The sequence below is a fragment of the Rhinatrema bivittatum genome, chromosome 3 (genome assembly GCF_901001135.1).
Source record: "Rhinatrema bivittatum chromosome 3, aRhiBiv1.1, whole genome shotgun sequence".
Taxonomy (NCBI): Eukaryota; Metazoa; Chordata; class Amphibia; order Gymnophiona; family Rhinatrematidae; genus Rhinatrema; species Rhinatrema bivittatum.
In genome coordinates, this window is record NC_042617.1 from 369,983,024 (window position 1) to 370,004,344 (window position 21,321).

The following is a 21,321-nucleotide window of genomic DNA, read 5'->3' on the forward strand; positions in this document are numbered from 1 at the left end:
GAAGTAGTTAATTCCAGGAGCCAAGGCAGGGAGAGTAGGCCCTCGAGGAGCGAGTACCAAGTCCCAGTGAGGTACCTGAAATGAGAGGGCCCCCGAGGAGCGAGTACCCAGGTTAGTTGCTACCTCGAAGGGTAGAGAGAGAGCTTCCAGCAGCAACCTGGAAGTGGCAGAGCAGCTTAGACCGGACGAATCCAATCCTTGCTAACTCGGTTTCTTAGCAAACGAAGGGCAGGCTAAATACCCGGATGTTGGGACGTCACTCAGAGGGGGACGCCTCCGAAGTTCACGCCATTGCTGGAATAAAGACATGGGTGGCGTGCGCGCGTGCACCCTAGGAGGCCCTTCAGAGAAACATGGCAGGAGGCAACGCCATAGCCGTTCCGGGGATGCCGGAGAGGGCGGCTTGTAGACGCGGTGGTAGCCATCTTCCCAAGGCTAGCGGAGAAAGCAAAGAGAGAGGTGAGGCACAAAGGTCGAAGCCATCTGAGACCGACGGATGCAACAGGATACAGTGCTGTTAATATCAGAACTTGTCATTTTGGGCATATTTGGTAAAAAGGCTTTAAAAAAAGTTTTTTCTTTTGAGGTGGATCTTTTTTTCCTTAGTAGAATTGATGGGAGTAAAACTACCTTTGATGTTGATGGAAAGGTGAATAAGTGAGTGATCAGACCAAGGTACAGAGTATATGGAGAGTGAGGTTGGGGGGAGGGAGATAAAGCAAAGATTATAAAACACAAGGGCGAGAGTACTGCTTAGTTTGAGGGTGGGAGCAGCAATCAATTGTTCCCATCCAGAAAAGACGATGCAGATGGGCGAGGATGAGAGGAGTTAAGGTGAAGGTTGAAATCTCCGGTAATGATAGTTTTTGAGAGATCAACTTGCAAGGTAGAAATAGCTTCAAGAAGAAGAGATGGATCAGAATGTAGGAGGCCAGGGGGACAGTATGTGATTATAAAATTGGCAATAGCTGTGATAATGAATTGGAGTTCATATGGGTAAATCTGAGTTAATGACTTTTTGTAAGGTTGAAGAGAGGATTTGACTATCGTTAATAGCCCTCCACTGCGGTGGCAGGGCGTAGGCTCAGAAAAGGGAATGTATTTAGGGGAACATAATGAGTTGATTGTGACAGAATCGGAGTCAAATAACAAGTTTCAGTAATTAGAAAGCAGTCAGGCTTATGTTAATTTAGGAGATCATAGATAACAGCAGTTTTTTTCTAAGCGATTGAGCATTGTAGATTAATAGTGTAATAGAAGAAAATACAGCCAGAGAAGTAAAAAGGAAGATACAATACTAATTAAAGAGCTGACAGCCACGGGTTCGGAAACCGGACGCCGGCAAAATTGAGCATCCGGTTTTCAAGCTGCGGGCCGATTTTAAAATTTTTTATTTTTTACTTTTTTTAACTTTTGGGACCTCCGACTTAATATCACCATGATATAAAGTCAGAGGGTGTACAGAAAAGCAGTTTTTACTGCTTTTCTGTGCACTTTCCCGGTACCGGCAGAAATTAGGTCCTACCTTTGGGTAGGCCCTAATTTCTGAAAGTAAAATGTGCGGCTTGGCTGCACATTTTACTTACTGAATCACGCGGGAATAACTAAATATGGCCATCAACATGCATTTGCATGTTGCGGGCGCTATTAGTTTCGGGGGGGGGGGGGGGGGGGGGGGGTTTGGATGCACATTTTCCACGCGCTATTACCCCTTACTGAATAAGGAGTAAAGCTAGCACGTCGAAAACGCGTGTCCAAACGCGGGTTAACAGTGCGCTCCGCCGGGTGAGGTATGTACTGTTTTGTTTATGTGGGTTTTTTAATTTGTTTTATAAAATATGATAAAATAATACGTCGCAAGATTGGATACTGTTATAGTATTTTGTTTACTTGCATTCATGCAGTTGGACTTTTTTTTTTTTTTCATTTTGTATATTTTGTACACCAAAGTGTGGGTTTAATAAACAGATCTTAAAAAAAAAAAAAAAAAGAACATAAGCAGTCAGTATAGTATACGAGGAAGGTAATTTTCAAAAACCATATACCTGGGTAAATCATCTGTCTAATAATTTCCTATCTTATATGTGGGTAAAAGTACACACAGGGATCAACAAGAAGCTTATTTTTACCCATGGAAATCGTAGGTAGGCTCAGAGCTGGGGTTTAGTCAGGGGAGGCAATAGTGCACCTAGTTTTGCATTTTCAAAATTATGCATGGTGTGTTACAGAGAGAAAGAAAAGGGGCAGGGACTTTGTTCCCTGAGCAATTCTCAAAGGGAAAGTCATGGAGTAAATGTACCTGGGGTCTTTTCAACTATCTGAATAGATTTCTATTTCTTTATTTATTAACATTTATTAGCATATTTATTAGATTTGAAAACTACCCCCAAAGTGTGAGAAAGTATAGTTCTAGGGCAAAACAGAGTTATGGGGGGGCCTGGAGTTTTGTGAAAATGAAGAGAGAAAAAGGAAGTCAACAACTGATCTTATGGGAAAATGCTAAGTGCAACAGGAAGACAGTACAGCAAGTTAGATGTGCAGGCAAGTGGGAGTAAGGAGAAAAGGCAAGAGCACAGTGATATTTATTTAAGAAAGAAAAGAGGAACTAAAGAAGAGAATGTGACTTGTCATATCTAAAGAAAATGAGACAAACAGACAGCAAATGTGCTGAATCCACCAAATTGGAAAACTTGTATGTGATATAAAGTTCCCTCATTTATGGTACTCAATAAATATTGAAATAATAATAATAAACATTGCATTGTTTGCAATATGAATAAATAATTGGAAGTGCATTATTAGAAGTCAGGGAAAATGGCATGAGGATGACAGTCCTGGGAGACAAGGAACCTCTAGTTCCAGTCCTATATTTCATTTCATATTTTTCCTCGGTATCGCATCATCATCCCCGCCCCACCTGTTCCCTAGGGTATACCATCACACACATCAGTTCCATATGTTTGCAGCCATGATCTAAGAGACTAAAGTTCATTAGTATTCCCTATTTGAATTTCGTATTTCCATTTGCTGCATTGCTGGTATATTTTATCCTGGTTTGGTGCTATTATCCTTCATGGATTAGTCATTTTTCAAATGCAACCTAGGCACCTGCTCCAGTTATTGTGTTATGAATTGGAGAGTGGACCCCTGTTCCGAGGTAGAGTCAGCACTGCCAAGAAGGGAGTTAACCCTGGTCGGTCTCTACCGTCAGATGGCAAGGCCTGTTGGAGAGGTAGAGCTGAAGACTTCACCCTGGAAGCTCGTGAACCCCCCCCCAGGAGGAGCCCATAGGGGCACGGCCGCTGGGACTTAGGAGACTCCCTGAAGAATGAAGATGGTCTGGATGCAGGCGCCTCCTGCTGGTCGTGGATTCCAGACGGCTGGCGCTTCCAGCAGGTCGTGAGAAGTCTGGGAGTATACTTGAAGAATAGTCCCAGTCCAGTCCAAGGGTCGTAGTCCTGAGAGAGGTCGAGAGCCGGTCCAGGAGCAGACGGGAGAATGGTCCGAAGCCAATCCAGGAACAAGAAGGAGAAGGGTCCAGAGCCAGTCCATGTCAAAGCCAGAAAATCACCACCACCGGTCCAAGGGTCAGGAGCCAAAGAATCAGTCCAACGAGGAGAAGAGCAGAAGCGGGGCAAGAAGCGGATCCGGAACACCAAACAGGAAACCAGGAACTGAGCCTCAATACCAAGGCAAGGTCTGAGGAGCAGACCTTGCCCTAAATACCTGGAGGAATGGAGGAGTCTTCAGGAGGGAGCCACGACATTTCCTGTCGTGGCCCCTTTAAATCTATTCTTCAGCCGCTCGTGCGGCCCTATGCAGCCAGGAAGTGGGAGGAGTCATCGCAGCCCTGCTGGGCTCCGCGGCCGGCCCGGGCAACGGCCAAGGCCATGAGAGGAACACCGAAGGAGGCTCTCTGCTCCTGCAGGAGCCCCCGAGTCCACCCGGCGTCGCGGGTGAGTACTTGTTCCGGTTGCGGGCCGCCACAGCCGGCGGCCATAACAGTACCCCCTCCTTTAGGCCTCCCTCTAGAAGGCTTGGGCTTATTGGGGTGTTCGGTATGAAAGTTCTGGAGAAGTGTTTTATCCAGGATGTTCTTTGCAGGCTCCCAGGAATTCTCTTCTGGTCCAAATCCCTCCCATGTACTCCCATGTGTGACCCCGTTTACGGACATCAAGTACTTCATCCACTTGATAAATTGTTTCTTCTTCTGCCCTAGGCGGTAAAGCTTCGGGAATCTTTTGAGTAGGCCAAGTGAGGACCAACGGTTTCAGAAGGGACACATGGAATGAGTTATGAATTTTCAAGGTGGTCGGTAAACAGAGTTGATAAGTTACAGGACCCAGCTGACGTAGTACAGGAAAAGGTCCAATATAACGTGGGGCCAACCGCATGGAAGGAACTCGCAACCGGATATGGTGTGTGCTGAGCCATACTTTCTCTCCTGGACGGAACTGTGGAGCTGCTCGTCGATGCTTATCAGCGAAAGTCTTGGCGGAATGAGCAGCTTTCCGGAGCATGCGCTGAGTGTGAATCCAAAGCCGACGTAGCTGTACTGCGGTAAGCTGAGCTGCTGGAGATGGTACCGGTAAAGGCAACGGTAGAGACGGCCTGGGGTGTCGTCCAAATATAATCTGGAACGGAGACAACCCTGTTGCGGAGCAAACATGAGAGTTATTAGAAAACTCAGCCCAGGATAGGAGTGTTGCCCAATCATCCTGACGGGAGTTGATATACATCCAAAGGAATTGTTTCAACGCAAGATTAGTGTGTTCCACCTATCCATTAGCCTGCGGATGAAATGCCGTGGTGTAATCCAGGGAAATGTTAAATTTTTTGCAAAGATTGAGCCAGTAACGGGCCATGAACTGAGGGCCACGATCAGATACAATGTGCTGTGGAAGGCCATGGAGACGAAAAATATGAAGCATAAACAGTTGGGCCAGGCGAGGAGCTGATGGGAAGGAGGGAAGTGGGATAAAATGGGCCATTTTGGAAAATCGATCCACAACCACCCAAATTACTGTATTGCCCTCAGAAGGCGGAAGGTCCACAATAAAGTCCGTGGAAATATACGTTCAGGGTTTCTGGGGAATAGATAGTGGCTGTAAAAGTCCCCAAGTCTTCCCAGTAGGACTCTTGTGTTGTGCACAAATTGGGCAAGAATCCACGTATGCACGAATATCCTTGTGCATGTTGGGCCACCAGTAATATTGTTGTAGAAGCGATTGAGTCTGAGCTCTGCCCGGATGTCCAGCTAGCTGAGAATCGTGTCCCCATTGTAAGACTTTAGTACGAAGTCTCTTAGGTACCAGTCTTGCCCGGTGGGACTGTGAACGTGGCGGAGAGGATAATGCGAGTAGGATCAATAATATTTTGAATTGGCTCCTCAATGTCCACATCGGAGAAAGATCGAGACAGTGCATCAGCCTTGATGTTCTTTGTAGCAGGTCGATATCGAAGCTCAAAATCGAAACGTGAGAAGAAAAGCGCCCAGCGAGCTTGACGAGGATTCAGATGTTGAGCTTGTTGAAGATACACCAAGTTTTTGTGGTCAGTGAAGACAGTGATATGGTGCTGTGCCCCCTCCAACCACTGTCGCCATTCTTCGAACGTGAGCTTGATGGCAAGAAGTTCTTTGTCGCCAATAGCATAATTGCGTTCTGCTGGAGAAAATTTCTTAGAGAAATATAAGCATGGATGAGATTTTCCCGATACACCGTTTTGACTCAGTATGGCTCCTACTCCCTCAGCGGAAGCATCGACCTCCACTGTAAACGGACGTCTGGGATCCGGATGTTGCAGACAAGGTTGTTGAATGAAGGATTCTTTGAGAGCCTGAAAGGCTTCTACAGCCTCAATGGGCCAGGCCTTGACGTTTGCCCCCTTACGAGTGAGTGCCATAAGAGGTGCAGCCAGCTTAGAAAAGTTCTGTATAAAACTACGGTAGTAGTTTGCAAATCAGAGGAATCGTTGGAGGGCCCGTAGACCACTAGGTTGAGGCCATTCTTGGATGCATTTTAGTTTAGAGGGTCCATTTGAAACCCTTGCTTAGAAATGATGTACCCCAAGAAAGGCAAAGCTTCTCTTTCAAAGATGCATTTTTCCAATTTAGCATAGAGTCGATTTTCTCTCAGACGTTGTAATACTTGCACAACATGTTGACGATGCTTCTGTAAATCACCGGAAAAAATCAAAATATCGTCTAAGTAGACTACCACGCAGATATAGAGCAAGTCTCTAAATATTTCATTAACAAAATGCTGGAAGATGGCAGGAGCATTGGTTAATCCAAAAGGCATACAAGATATTCATAATGTCCATCTCTGGTGTTAAAAGCCGTCTTCCATTCATCCCCCTCATGAATCCTCACTAGATTGTATGCTCCTTGAAGGTCCAATTTTGAAAACACCATGGCCCCCTGTAGACGGTCGAATAGTTCAGCTATAAGCGGCAATGGGAACCGGTCCTTGATGGTAATGGCATTGAGCCCACGATAGTCTATACATGGACGCAAAGTCCCATCCTTTTTTCCAACAAAGAAAAACCCAGCCCTGGCTGGAGATTTAGAACACCTGATGAATCCTTTCTGCAGGTTGTCTCGAATATATTCAGACATATCTTGGGTCTCCAAGGCAGACAACGGGTAGACCCTACCCCGAGGTGGGGTGGTGCCAGGAATCAAATTGATGCCACAATCGAATTCTCGATGTGGAGGTAAAATGTCCGCAGCTTTTTTGGAAAAAACGTCAGAAAACTGCTTGTACTGTGACGGCAGACCTTCCAGCTGAGAAGTACAGATGAAGCTGCTAGAGGAACTTGATCCGTGAATGCAGGTCTCCAGGCATTTTGATCCCCAGTGGATGAGTTTTAAAGAAGTCCAGTCAAACTGGGGGTTGTGTAGCTGTAACCATGGAATGCCAAGAACTATAGGATGGATGGCTCTTTGGATGATATAAAAAGAAATCCTTTCAGTGTGGTTCGGTGAGATGTGACATTCCATCGGAACTGTATGATGAGTTATCCTCCCAGGCAGGGGATCTCCATGGATGGAGGATATAATTAACGGCTTTGGACATAAGCAAGTGGGGATGTGTAGTTGCTCTACCACATCTTGTAGAATAAAATTTCCACCAGCTCCAGAATCCACTAAAGCCAGAGTGGAGAACCGGTGATCTTCGAAATCCAGGGTGACCTGTAGAGTCAGTGGGGGAGCCGGAGAGGTGATGCCTAGGGTTACTCCCCCAATAGAGCCTAGGCATTGGAGTTTCCCGGATGTGTAGGACAACGGGCAATGAGATGACCCGCTCCTCCACAGTATAGACAGAGGCCTTGCGGCGTCTTTGCCGTTCTTCTGGAGAAAGGGGGCCTCACCCCAATTGCATAGGTTCCTCCGTAGTTCCTTCAGATTTAGGTGCCGTTTGGGAGGCAGGAACCGAATGGGAAGACGTGGCTCCTGCTATGTGCCTTCTCGTACTTGATCCCTCCCGCGCTCTTTCCTGTAGTCGTCGATCAATTCGGGTGACCAAGTGCACGATGGCATCCAAGGATTGTGGTATCTCTTGGGCCGCCATTTCATCTTTTATTCTAGGTGACAGGCCCTCTAAGAATATAGACCGAAGACAGTTCTCCTCCCAGTGGAGTTCGGATGCCAAAGTTCTGAATTCAATAGTATAGTCGACCAGTGGTCGTCCACCTTGCCGGAGTTGTAAAATCTTGGAACCCGCGACCACTTGTTTCCCGGGGTCGTCAAACACCGCTTGAAATAATTCCAAGAATTTAGGCAGGTTTTGTAGGATTGGATCTGACCATCGCCAGAAAGGGGAAGCCCAGGCTAGGGCCTTACCCTCCAACAACGATAGGATATATGTTGTTTTGGTGAGATCATCTGGAAAGATGGAGGCTTGAAGATGAAAGTGCATGCTGCACTGGTCGAGAAATCCTTGACACTGGCGAGGGTCTCCGGCGTAACGTGGAGGAGTCGGTAGTGGAATCACGGACCGGGGATTACTCTGCACCACCGAGGGTAGTGGCGGCGGCATGCCTTGAGTTGCGGCTATAGAATCCAGCCGGGCGTTAAGTCGTTCCAAGGAAGCTGCCATGGATTCTAGAATTCGTTGCTGCTCTATGACCTTCTGGGCTAATCCAGGAATGACCTGACGAGCTGAGGCCTCTGCCGGATCCATAGCCTTGGTATTCTGTTATGAATTGGAGAGTGGACCCCTGTTCCGAAGTAGAGTCAGCACTGCCGAGAACGGAGTTAACCCTTGTCAGTCTCTACTGTCGGATGGCAAGGCCTGTTGGAGAGGTAGAGCTGAAGACTTCACCCTGGAAGCTCGTGAACCCCCCAGGAGGAGCCCAAGGGGCATGGTCGCTGGGACTTAGGAGACTCCCTGAAGAATGAAGATGGTCTGGATGCAAGCGCCTCCTGCAGGTCATGGTTTCCAGACGGCTGGCACCTCCAGCAGGTCGTGAGAAGTCTGGGAGTATACTTGAAGAATAGTCCCAGTCCAGTCCAAGGGTTGAAGTCCAGAGAGAGGTCAAGAGCTGGTCCAGGAGCCAATCCAGGAACAAGAAGGAGAAGGGTCCAGAGCCAGTCCACGTCAAAGCCAGAAAATCACCACCACCAGTCCAAGGGTCAGGAGCCAAAGAATCAGTCCAACGAGGAGAAGAGCAGAAGCGGGGCAAGAAGCGGATCCGGAACACCAAACAGGAAACCAGGAACTGAGCCTCAATACCAAGGCAAGGTCTGAGGAGCAGACTTTGCCCTAAATACCTGGAAGAAGGGAGGAGTCTTCAGGAGGGAGCCACGTCATTTCCTGTCGTGGCCCCTTTAAATCTATTCTTCAGCCGCGCGCGTGGCCCTATGCAGCCAGGAAGTGGGAGGATTCATCGCCCTGCTGGGCTCCGCGGCCGGCCCGGGCAGCGGCCAAGGCCATGAGAGGAACACCGAAGGAGGCTCTCTGCTCCTGCAGGAGCCCCCAAGTCCACTCGGCGTCGCGGGTGAGTACTTGTTCCCGGTCGCGGGCCACCGCAGCCGGCGGCCATGACGGTCGGCCCCGGTTGCGGTTTGCCGCAGCCGGCGGCCATAACATATTGTAGATGTCTATAATATAAAGCTAATAAAATGTAATAAAATGATAAGATTTTTCAAACTACCAATCATGTAATTATAATTAAAGTAGTGTCCTGGATTAGAAATATCTTATAATTTCCATTAATTATTTTGTGTTTTCTAGAAAATGTTACAGATGAAGCACCAGCTGTTCTGAAGACTCCAATTGGAGGTAAAATATAGTTTTTGTACACTTACAAGTAAATTTTAAAAGGAGCACGCATTCGCCCATAAAAGCGCATATTGGGCATGCGAGCAAAAATTCACTAAATGTTATATCGTGCGTGCAAGTACATGCATATCATTTAAAATATCCCTACCATGCATGTGGAGCCTTTATGCGCGTACTCACAAGTGACTGGGGGGGGGGAGGGGAGAGAGAGAGAGTCCTAAAAGGTAGTTTTTTTGTATGTTGCTTGCACAAAAAACAGCCCTATACACGCGTATGTGGGCCACAGGGATCCTGAACACCCGGGGGGGGGGGGGGGGGGGGGAAGACAATCTGACACCTATATATCTCCCACTGTAAGAGGGGCACTTCAACTCAGGATGGGTTTGGGGGGGGGGGGGCGGCAGTGTTACAAGGGTCTACAGACCCTTACGCTCTAGGCAGACCAATGTAATGCCACCCCCCAAAACCCACCCTGAGTTGAAGTGCCCCTCTTACAGTGGGAGATATCTAGTGTGTCAGATTGTCTCTCTCTCTCGCCTCCGGTGTTCAGGATCCCTGTGGCCCACATACGTGTGTATAGGGCTGTTTTTTGTGCGAGCAACATACAAAAAAACCCTACCTTTTAGGAGTTCATTTTAAAAGCGTTGCTCGTGCCAAATGGCCCATATACACCAGTATGTGGGCTGCGCGCAATATGTATTTTAAAAGCCAGAAATTACACGTGTAGATATGCATGCACAAGTAAAAAGGAAAGGGGTAGAGGTAGACCTAAGAGGCCAGGGTGAGGGGACTTGGTCAAGTGTGGGTGACCTCTAGATAGACTGGGAAACTGATGGATCAATTGGGAAAATTGACAATGTCCTTCATGCAAGCATGTTTTAAAATCCGCTGACCTGCGCATGTTAAAGTCGATAAAGGCCTAAGGAAGGTACGTGAAGTACGTTTGCTTGAGTAACGGTTTAAAATTAAGAGCACACATACGCATGTTAGGCATATTTAAGATCATACCCGTGAAAATGCGCGCATGATTTATAATTCTAGCTTTTGAGCGCTCATTTTAAAGTTACCATCTTAGATTTAGTTTTTATTGTATATGTTTAGAATATCTTACTACAAAAAACCCAACCATGCAAACAAAACAAAATAAACAGAGACTTGGGGTTCCTGTTCATTATAACTAGAAATGGGAGATTCTGTAATCTGATTATTAAGAAACCCTTTAAAATGGAAGGAGAAATTGTAGCAACCTCAGAATATACTTCCATATGCATGCAGCAAAGCATGGGAATGATTAAGGAAAGCCCAAGTAAAAGAGTGTATAAGAAGAGGAAAGGCGGCAAAAAAGGAAGAAAAAGGAATAAATCTGAGTTTTAAAAAAATTAGGATTGGGAGATAAATATTTAAGCTTGGAAAAATGAATAGGCAATAGTGAATTAGAAAGACTGAAAAGGATTCCTGTTGTCTTCAGAGGCAGAAAGAAATCATTTGATCTTTGCAGACATTATAACTGCGTTGTGAAATACTTAGGAGAATTGTCATAATGTTTTTATGATACAATCAACAAATCACCACAGATTCATAATGAAAAGCAACTACATTTGTCTAACATGACAATATGCTCTGTTTTATTTTATTAAAAACTATCTCTTAATAATTTTTCTGTGTGTCTTTCCAGCTCCCAACATAGCAGTCAAAGGCATCTCCTCTCAGTCTAGCCTTTATAACAATTATGGGGTATCCAAAAATGCTATTGATGGGTCATTAGAAAGTAATTACCTACACATAAAATGTACGCACACAGCAAAAGATTTTGAGCCCTGGTGGATGGTAGACCTGACATATACCTTTAAGGTCTTTTCCGTTGCGGTGACCAACAGAGGTGATTGCTGTAAAGAACGGATCAATGGTGCAGAGATACGAATTGGAAACTCCACAGAAAATGGTGGGATGAATAATCCTAGGTATGTTGGTTGGTTTTTGTTTTTTATTAATTAATAACATTCTTATATCCCTTTCTGTAAAACCACTTGTGATAGCTTTATTTTATTCAGCATCTTTCATCTAGTGTGTTGGAACATCCTTTAACAACTACAAATGATCTTTGCTTGTTGGTTTGCCCTTTGTCATCCCCACCTTCTGGTTATCCTTTTGGACTGCTTTCTTACTGGGGAAAGCCAGCGAGGGATGCTAGAGAGAGGAGTCCAGCCCACAGGCCATATGTGCTATTCCAAGTCTCTCATGTGACTCATAACTAAGCTGCCCTCAGCGGTTCTAGTGCTGCCTGTGCACCAAATCCAATGGCAACACCAGGGAGCAGAAGGCAAGGCTTTCTTTAGGTTATTGCAAATGATGTACTCTCACCAGGTCCTGTGGCTGGAAGGACCCCATGGCGGTTGCACCTGCACAGAACTTAAAAGATGGGCTGACTAACATGAGGTAGAATAGGAGGGACGGTCAACTTCATGCAAAACCAGTCAAAGGCAGGAGGAAGAGAAATGGAGATGGCTCCAAGTGAGACCATCAGCAGCAGGAGGAGGCCAGAAATACAAAGAAGGAGGAGGAAAACTGCTGGTCAAAAAATTAAACCAAAATAAAAAAAAAGACTTTATACTGATATGTTGAAGCCAGCTGATTACCCCAAGGTTTATGTAATGAATCTCTTTAATATCTTCTTTGTACTTATGAATCAAGCATTGGGTTATTAAATGTTCTATGGTCTGTTCCCATTAACCACAATAACATTCTGGATCTTAATTTCCATTTATACAAGAGGTATCCACATCTACCATGGCCTTTATGAATACAGATTAGAGATTAATCCACTTGAGAAAGGGGTGTGTCAGGTTACGTACACTATCTACAGGCACAGGAGCCCTACTGAGGTAGCAAAAGTTGTTTTTATTCAGTTAGCATAATTATCAGGCAGACAGATCTTGAATATTAAAACAGTCAAGCACCTCAATGTAAGAGCATTATAAGTTCCCCCGACATGGGCTGTGTTTCGCACCGGCTGCATTGGGAGGGACGGAACTAGGGATCAGAAAGATCTTCAACAATATGAAGACAGATCTACATTTATATTCAGACATACAAAGTAACAAAACGCCATGTATGCAGTCAAGGAAATACAGATCTTAGAGAATCCGATCATGAAAATGTGTACAGTCTGCCGCAGATTAGAGATGCCATAGCTCACATGGCTAACAATACATTTTTACAGAAACTTTAGCTACAACTTTTTCCAGTAGTTTTCCTGAAGGAAAACCTGTTGGCTTTAGCCAAATTGCAAATTTGGATGAATAAATCACTAGAACTTCAGTACCATCATGAATTAGATTTGGTCTGTGTTGGCTATTGGGGAAACAGGAGAGTATTTGGCGGAGTATTTGGAATCCCACGCCGATTCTTTTGATATTATACAGGGTTGCCCATGGAAAAGTAGCCTGCCTCCAATACCAGTGCATTGGAGGCAGGCTACTTTTCCATGGGCCACCCTGTAGCATGATCTTGATTGTTGTTGTGTCGCCAATGAACAGAACGAAAAGTAGCTCATTAAGGATCAAAAATTACCATAAGTGTTCTTCATTTGTATCATAGCTCCACTTGGTGTAATGTCTACTAAAATCAGCAAAATTTAAAGTCAAAATTAGTGCACTAATTAGTGAACTGGATTCCATCATTTTAAGCCTTGAAGCAGTTTATACTGTATATGTTGGAAATATTCAGTTCCCTTATTTTAATGGGCAAAAGATTCTTGATCACTACTTTCAACTTCTTCCTTCTAGTAATGGATGGGACCCCATTCCTCACAGATAAAATCTCTACCCCTCAGCCTCTTCCTAGGTAAAAGACATCCTTTCTTCCCAGTGATTTGAAACTGGGTCCCTGGTACCTAGTCCCAAAAGGAAGAAAAAGCATAACATTTCTGACTCAAAAGGGGAAACAAAAAAACAGAAAGGGTGGAAAAAACCTTCCTTATCTAACAAAATGAGAAGATAGATATTGAAGAAAACAGCTCCAAATAGAAACTCCTTTGCATTGACACTGATTGATCTATTCCCTGGAGGTAACATAGAGAACAGTAGGTCTCCCCTACCTTTTGGTCTAGACTTACACAGAGACTCCCTGAAATTCTCTGAGAAGGGGTGCCAAAACTCTCACAGAAAAGGTTTCTAAATGGACTCAAAAAAAGTAAGTAAGCCAACATAAGTCAGAGAGAAGGGCTGACCCTCAAAAGGGCAAATAAAGTACTCTTAAATAAATTGGCAAAATAATTAACAGGAGGCAGGGACATCCTGCCTTGTGAACGATTAACCAAAAATGCACAGCTTAAATCCACTGAAGTCAACTAAAAATCCAACAAAAGTCCACACCCTAAGAAGGTGGCAGGAGTTTATAAAGGCTCAATCACATATCATCTGCTGCTCCCAGATGGGGGAGTCAAAACCCCAACATCTGTGCACTAATCTCTGTACCTCCCTACAAACGTGGTTCATTCCTTTGTTGCTTGGAAAATGTTTATGTGAGTTTTTAATTATTGGATGTTAATCTATTCATTGGAAGGTAAATTTTAAAAGCTCGGCACAGGCATCAAGTTGGCGATGTGCGCTCAAATTGGGTTGGCGCTTGCAGACCGAACATTAAAAGCCAGCCAGATATCTCTTGCTGTGTGTACATCTCAAAAGTTTTTGAAAAAGGGGAGGGCGTGGACGTTTTCTGGAAGTGGCATGGACATTTCAGGGTGTGGCCAAGAGATGCGCACATATCTACATACACTTCTGGGCATGCGCCCAAGTCCAGTGCCATGTAAGTTTACTTCTGATATGGAGGAGGTGAAAGTTAAAAAAAAAAATATATATATATATAAACTAGCCATAACTGAGGGGATTTAAGAGTCTGAGGTAACTGGGGGGAGTACAGATTATCAAACCAGGGAGTTTTGGAGGACCTCTGTTAACTGGGTGAACTGGTGGGCGATGAACTGATGAAGCTGGCAATGGTGTGAACGCACACTCCTTTTAAAGTTCCCCGACTTATATAGTAGAAGCAGCATTTGTGCACCTATGCAGGTGCCTAATTAAAATTGGGTGCATACGTGCTCATGGTCAGACAATTTTATAACGTGCATACAAGTTATAAAATTCTGTATATCTGGGCGTGCGCCAAACACATGTGCCAAAGTGCGCCCACAAGACGGTTTGAAAGTTACTGTCTAGCTGTTTTTAATTATTCTTTTTATTAGTATGGTTTACTGCTATTATTGATATTTATATTTTTTTATTTTATTGTTTTGTGAAGAATGGTAATGTTTCTGTTTTTTCATTCTTGCACTACATACAGAATTTGGCTTGTCGCAGTTTCCAGTTCAGTTTTTGCCTACATGGGTTCTATTTATATTTTATGGTCTCTTTATTCTTATTTGAGAGTTTGTGTTGTTCTGCATGTGTGATTAAGGTGTGAGGTATTTTGCTAGTGTGCAGTTTCTATGTAGGGATCCATAGCAGCTTGGCTTATTTTTTTACCTAATAAGGTGTATATTGGTATTTTATGTGCTGTTGTAATATTTGCAATGTTGACTTTTCATAGGCAAGGTTGTTATCATTTTGCGTACTGGCAGTTAGTGCTGTTTTGATATAGAAAGTTTACTGCATTGTAATTCTGTTTTCTCAAGGCTTTCTGAGGACCAAGCACATGCCCATGGCACATTCCAATAGCTCTCATACCATATGAGTTGGAAGAGTCTTTGTTGCTTTTATGCAAAGTTTTCTAGTTGGCACTGTAGCAGTACATATAAATATAATATACATATTATAAGTGATATTTTATTTCTTATTTATTAAAACATTTATAGGCCACATTATTTACCTCAGATGAATGTACTCTGAATATTATTTTTCATGTGAAATCTGTTATTATAAATACATAGGGCCTTATTTTCTAAGGCTATCGCATGCTTGCACTACCAGCTAGCGAAGGTAGCGCACGCCTGCACTACCTACATCGGGGAGGAGTTGGGGCATCACTAGGGCCGACTCTGCGAGGACGGCGTGGACAGCGAAAAGATAAGGAGCCTTTTCGCTGCCTATTTCGTGCCGAATAGCTACACCTTTTATGGTGAGGTTATTCAGCGCAACGCCAGCAGCGATCGCACTACGGCGGTGCGATCGCTGCCGGCTAGCGCAGGACCGCCCCCCGTTACCACCGGATTTTCTAAGTTCTGCGAACTTAGAAAATGCAGCCCATAATTTTTAATTGTGTGTAAGGAAGGATGAGGTAGATGCTTGGGCTTGGGGACTCTGGAAGGGGAATGAGTGAGGTTTTCCTTCTTATCTGCACTGCCCTATTTTGTTAAAAGAATGGCTCACCATCCGGGTCTGTTGTGCTCCTACTCTAAAGGAGTACATTTTTTTGAGAGGTGAGGATTTCTAAGTATTCAGATTGTATCTGTTGTACTATTTTTGTTTGCAGTGGGTTTTTTGGGGGGGTGCCAAATTACTAGGAGGGTGCCAAACCACTAGCTTGCCCTGATTGCCAACATATCCCAGTCCAGCCCTAGTTAGGGTGATTTCTGGAATTGACCACCGAGGCATCAGAGAGAAATATGGGCTGCAACCTCTTCAATATCTAGCAGGATGCTCAGGGAATCTCGGGTGGGAGCAGATCAAGCCCGAGGTGGGTTATGATGACTTCCAGAGTCGACCATCTAGGCAGCTGGGAGAAGCCTGCAGATAGGTTGCAACCTCCCAGTACCTGGCCAGCTGCTCAAGGAGCACAGGGTGAGATCAGCTTAGATTTCAACGTGGGTTGTATTATCTACCAGAGTTCATCACAAGGCAGCTGGGAGAAGTATGCAGATGGGCTGCAACTGTATCAGTACCTAGCTAGATGACCAGAAAGCAACTTAGGCCCAAGGTGGGTTGTTCTGGCTTCTAAAGTCTACCAAGGCAGCTTGGAAAATTATGCAGGTATCCTGTCACCTCCTCAATACCTGGCTGACTACTCAAAGAGCATGCGGTAAGAGCATCTCAGGCCCAAGGTAAGTTGTGATAGCTTCTGAAGTCAACCACCAAGGCAGCTGGGAGAAGTATGCTGATGGACTGCCACTGTCCCAATACTTGACTGACTTCTCAGGAAGCAGCTCAGCTCTGAGATGAGTTGTTGTGTCTTCCAGAGTCAGCCACCAAGGTAGCTGGGAGAAGTATGCAGATGAGTTGCAACCTCCCCAGCACCTGGTCGGCTGCTCAGGGAGTATAGAGCCTGAGCAGCTCAGGCCTGAGAATGGTTTTAGTGCATTCTGGAGTCTGCTACTGAGGCAGCTAGGAGAAGTAGTCAGATGGGCTACAACTTCCCCAGAACCTGGCTAGCTGCTCTGGGTGTATGAGGTGGGAGAAGCTCAGGCTCGAGCTGTGGTCTGGTGCCTTCTGGAATTGACTACTGAGGAAGCTGGGTGAATTATGTACATGGGCTGCACCCTCACTAATAATAATAATAGCTATGAAGTGAAAGTTTCCCTTCAGTCTCTCCTTTCTTTGTCTCATGGATTTCTTCAATGAGAGGAAGCACTGAGGAGTCTGTGCAAATACTGGATTATCTCTGCTGAAGGCTAAGGGTAGGGGTAATACTAAAAATTTTTACTGGGCCATCAGGGGGGCCATATTTAGCGGGATTTATCTAGATAACTTGTGAGTTATTCAGCTAAATGCCGACTTTTAAATATTTCTGTCACTTATCCAGGAAATGCTTAGCCAGAGCTGGAACAAAACTGGACCAGGATCAAGACAGGAACATCAAGGAACTGGAGCAAGGCAGGCTCAAACCTCCACTGGACCTGCACGCACCAGTGAGACCCAGCAACGCAATGCTGGTCTCAAGAGTAGCCCTCCGGCCACTCGGTAGCCCTCCCGGACCCGCCACTTGGGAACAACAAGTGCGTGAGGCCACACGGAGGCTGAGGGCAGGAACAAGACGAGACATGGAACTCAGGAACTTGGAAGACTCAGATGAGGACTCGAGGAACTTGGAAGACTCAGACAAGGACTTGGGGTACTTGGAAGACTCAGACAAGGACTCGAGGAACTTGGAAGACTCAGACAAGGTTTCAGGATTCAGGCACTGGTACAGGTTGAGTACTACACCGCAGCACGCCCTACTGAGCCGCCCATGGCTGGTCACGAACCATGCCGGAAGCAAAGCAGACTCCAGGCAAGAAAGTGAAGACTTGGAACCGGAAACATGTCGAAGATTCAGGAGAGGCCTGCACCGAAGCACGCCCTACACAGCTGCCCATGGCTGGTCGCAGACCACGCTGAAGTGGAGCAGGTTCTGGCTTGAGTCTTGGGCATGGACGGAAGCAGGTACGCCGAAGACTGGGAACAGGATTCAAGACTCAGGATTCAAGACCGGAACTCGGATTCAGGAACAGACCTTGGCATTAAAATCAAGGGCCTTCCAGAGACTTGCGCTGCAGATGTGCAGACAGGCCTTGTGCCACGAAGCGCCCTACACAGCCCCCCATGGGCTGGTCACGGACCATGACAGTGGCATGCCGGGAAAGGTGGACAAGCAGGAAACCTGGAAGCAGGATGAAGAGCGGAGATGAGGACATCAGGACCAGGACTGGAACATGGAACATCCGGAACAAGCAACATCTGGAACATCAGGACATGGGACATCAGGACACCGAAGAGACGATGAAGGAGCTCCAATGAAGAACAGGACCAGGAACATCAGACAAAGGAGACCAGGAACATCTGGAACATCAGATAAAGAGCCATCTAGACAAAAGAAGACCACGGAGGACTTAGACCGGAGCAAATCATGGATGCCCATGGAGATCCAATTCGAAGGACATGAGGAGTGAAAGCTATCTTTTATAGGGCTGAACCTGGCAGAGAGTGAAGACATCATCTGTTGGGGCAGCAAGCTTTTCCCACCGCAGGCCTTTTAAATGTAAAGCAGAGGTGCACGCGCACACCTAGAGAAGCCTGGGAGGTGTAAGAAGTTGGCAGTGGCACGAGGGCTGCGAAGAGGAACATCGGCAGCGGCTTCTTCTGCCACGGGAAGAGCAGGACCAGCATCCAGCTGGCAAGTGGCAGCAATAGTGGCTCTTCTGTCGTGAAGATGAATCCCGGCAGCGGCAGTCTGGGGTGGCCTAGGCCGCACAAAGAAGTCCTGCGGCATTGGCCAGAGCAGAGGTGAGAGGTTGTTCGTGGGATGGCCTCCGCGAACAGCATCGTAACAGTAGAGTCATTACGGGGTGGAGTTAAGTGAGCCAAATAAGTCATCCAGCTAACACCAATATTCAGAGTTAGCCAGATAACTTATTCGGCTAACTCTGGTCATGCCTTGGAGTAATCTTGTAGCTAGGTATGTAAACTTTTCCAGCTATCTTTTGGATAGTTGAATATATTCTGTGCCCTAGCTTTCTGCAATTTTAGGATCATGTTGCTGCATATTTTGCAATCTGCCACAAAATCAACAATGCTGAAAACATTTACACCTCTTAATTCAATATTTTGAACAAAGCTATAAAAGAGCCTACCTACCTTCAGCTTCATCTCTCTCTCTGCTCTTGCTCCAGCCCTTCCCCTCGCAAACAGCCTGCAGGGAACCTTCTGTTCCCTCCCCACCACCACCACCTCCCTTTCTTCTCTCCTGAAATGAAGCGGAGGAGGTGAAGTTGGATTGCACAGAGAAAGCAGTCAGAATGTTTGATCCTTCAAAGGTCACTTAAATTCTCATCAAGCCAAAGATGATCTTGATATAATTCCCGGATAGAATGAGTTCCCTATAAAAAGTTTTTGCACCTGGCCAATTATACACCATTTACAAAGACCTGAGTATGTTTTGCAAGTCTGCAACAGTGGTGTATCACAGCTGGCAGAGAGAACATTAATTTTAATTCATAGAAACCTTGATGACTGGCACTGCTGCTGACAAGTTTCAGCTTGCGCTAATTCAACCCCTTTTTGTGTCTGTTGCCAATATGTGTGCAGATATCTTTCTGTGTAATTAACAGCATGACAAACAGCTGACACTGAGGGCATATACTTGTGTAACCGCTTACCTCATGGGGCATTACTGGAGGCTGGCAGTATGTACAAATATATACAGGTTTATTAGACTATATAAGCATATACATGACTATGTACATTGCTAATAGGACAACAAACAGCACACTTATCTACTTGTGGTTAATAGTCTCAGGCCACACAAATATATACATTTCTACAAGGCAGCAAGAACATTTAATATTTGGGAATTTGGAGTTGTTTGCCCCCACAGTATACACCCATCTATAGAGCAGAGTTGCTTACCTGTAACAGGTGTTCTCACAGGACAGCAGGATGTTAGCCCTCATACATGGGTGACCTCATCAGGATGGAGACCAATCACGGAACACTGGCACCTACTGGGCATGCCCAGCAATGCACTGACCCTGCATCCAGCAGGGATCCCCCTTCAGTCTCGTGTTCTAGTAAAAAGTACGTGGAAAAATAAAATAAAACGTAAACGAACCCAACTCTGCGGGGTGGCAGATGGGTTTCGTGAGGACTAACATCCTGCTGTCCTGTGAGAACACCTGTTACAGGTAAGCAACTCTGCTTTCTCACAGGACAAGCAGGCTGGTAGCCCTCACATATGGATGAGTACCGAGCTGAGGATGCCCGAGCAAAGCACCAAATGCACCTAAAGACGTGCAACAGGCACAACAACAGGGGTAGATTTTGGTTAGGAACCCTACACGGGTCGGCGGAAGGAGTTTGGTAAGTTAAACTGAAAATAAGTTGTGTAGAACAGACTGGCTGAAGATGGAATCTTGTCTGCCAGCCTTATCTAAGCAATAATGGGCTGCGAAAGTATGGAGAAAGCTCCAGGTAGCAGCCTTATATATGTCAGCAAGCGGCACCGAACGGAGGTGCGCTACTGATGTCGCCATGGCCCTGATAGAACGTGCTTTCACACGGTCCTGAAGCGGAATGCCTGCGTGCTGGTAGCAAAAAGAGATACAGTTCGCTAACCAGGAGGAGAGGGTCTGCTTTCCCACAGGATTTCCCAGTTTGATGGTATCACACGAAACAAACAACTGAGTGGATTTCCTGTGGGCTGACGTGCGTTCTAGATAGAAGGCTAGAGCACATTTGCAATCAAGGGAATGCAGAGCCTGTTCTCCAGGATTGGAATGGGGCATGGGAAAAAAGGTAGGTAGAATAATAGATTGATTGATATGAAATTCCGACACTACCTTTGGTAAAAATTTAGGTTGAGTGTGGAGTACCACCCTATCATGCAGGATTTTAGTATATGGCGGGTAGGTAACTAATGTTTGTAATTCACTAACTCTGCGAGCGGGCTTGATCGCAAGAAGAAAAACTACCTTCCAGGTGAGATAGTGGAGATCACAGGAGTGGAGAGGCTCAAACGGAGGTTTCATGAGCCGTCCCAAAACCACATTCAGTCCCAAGCAGGGGCCGGAGGGCGCAGTGGAGGTTTTAAATGGAGTAAGTCTCTCATGAAACGCGATACTAAGGGTTGTGTTGAAATGGAGACATTCCCTCTACCCTTATGGTACGCAGATACTGCACTAACATGCACTCTAATAGAGGAAGGTTTTAGGCCTAACTCTGACAGGTGCCAGAGATAGTCCAGGAACCTCGCAGTGGAACAAGTGAAGTGGTCTATGGACATGGAAGTGCACCAGATCATAAACCTGTTCCATTTAGAGTGATAAGACCTTCTCATTGAAGGCTTTCGTGAAACCACCAGGACTCGGGATACCAACTCTGAAAGGTTAAGAGTTTGTAGTACTAACCTTTGAAATCCAGGCCGTCAGAGACAGAGCCTGGAGGTTGGGGTGACGCAGGTACCCTTCATTCTGAGTTATTAGAAGGGGATCCGTCCCCAGGAGAATGTGCCAGCGTACTGATAGGTCCTGGAGGATTGGAAACCACATCTGGCGTGGCCAGTGGGAAGCTATTAGAATCATTAATCCCTTGTCCTGCCGGAGCTTCATGAGAGTCTTTGAAATGAGAGG

The 21,321-nt window shown here is 45.7% G+C and overlaps 1 protein-coding gene across 1 annotated transcript in view; it reads left to right on the top strand.

Annotated features, from left to right (window-relative positions):
* The window catches only part of LOC115087862 (pentraxin fusion protein-like), an 82,954-nt gene that overhangs the window by 41,877 nt on the left and 19,756 nt on the right, over positions 1–21,321 (top strand). Inside the window, exons 5-6 of the mRNA XM_029595528.1 lie at positions 9,240–9,287; positions 10,963–11,248. Of these exons, the coding sequence (XP_029451388.1) occupies positions 9,240–9,287; positions 10,963–11,248 (334 nt within the window). The remainder of the gene's footprint in view (positions 1–9,239; positions 9,288–10,962; positions 11,249–21,321) is intronic.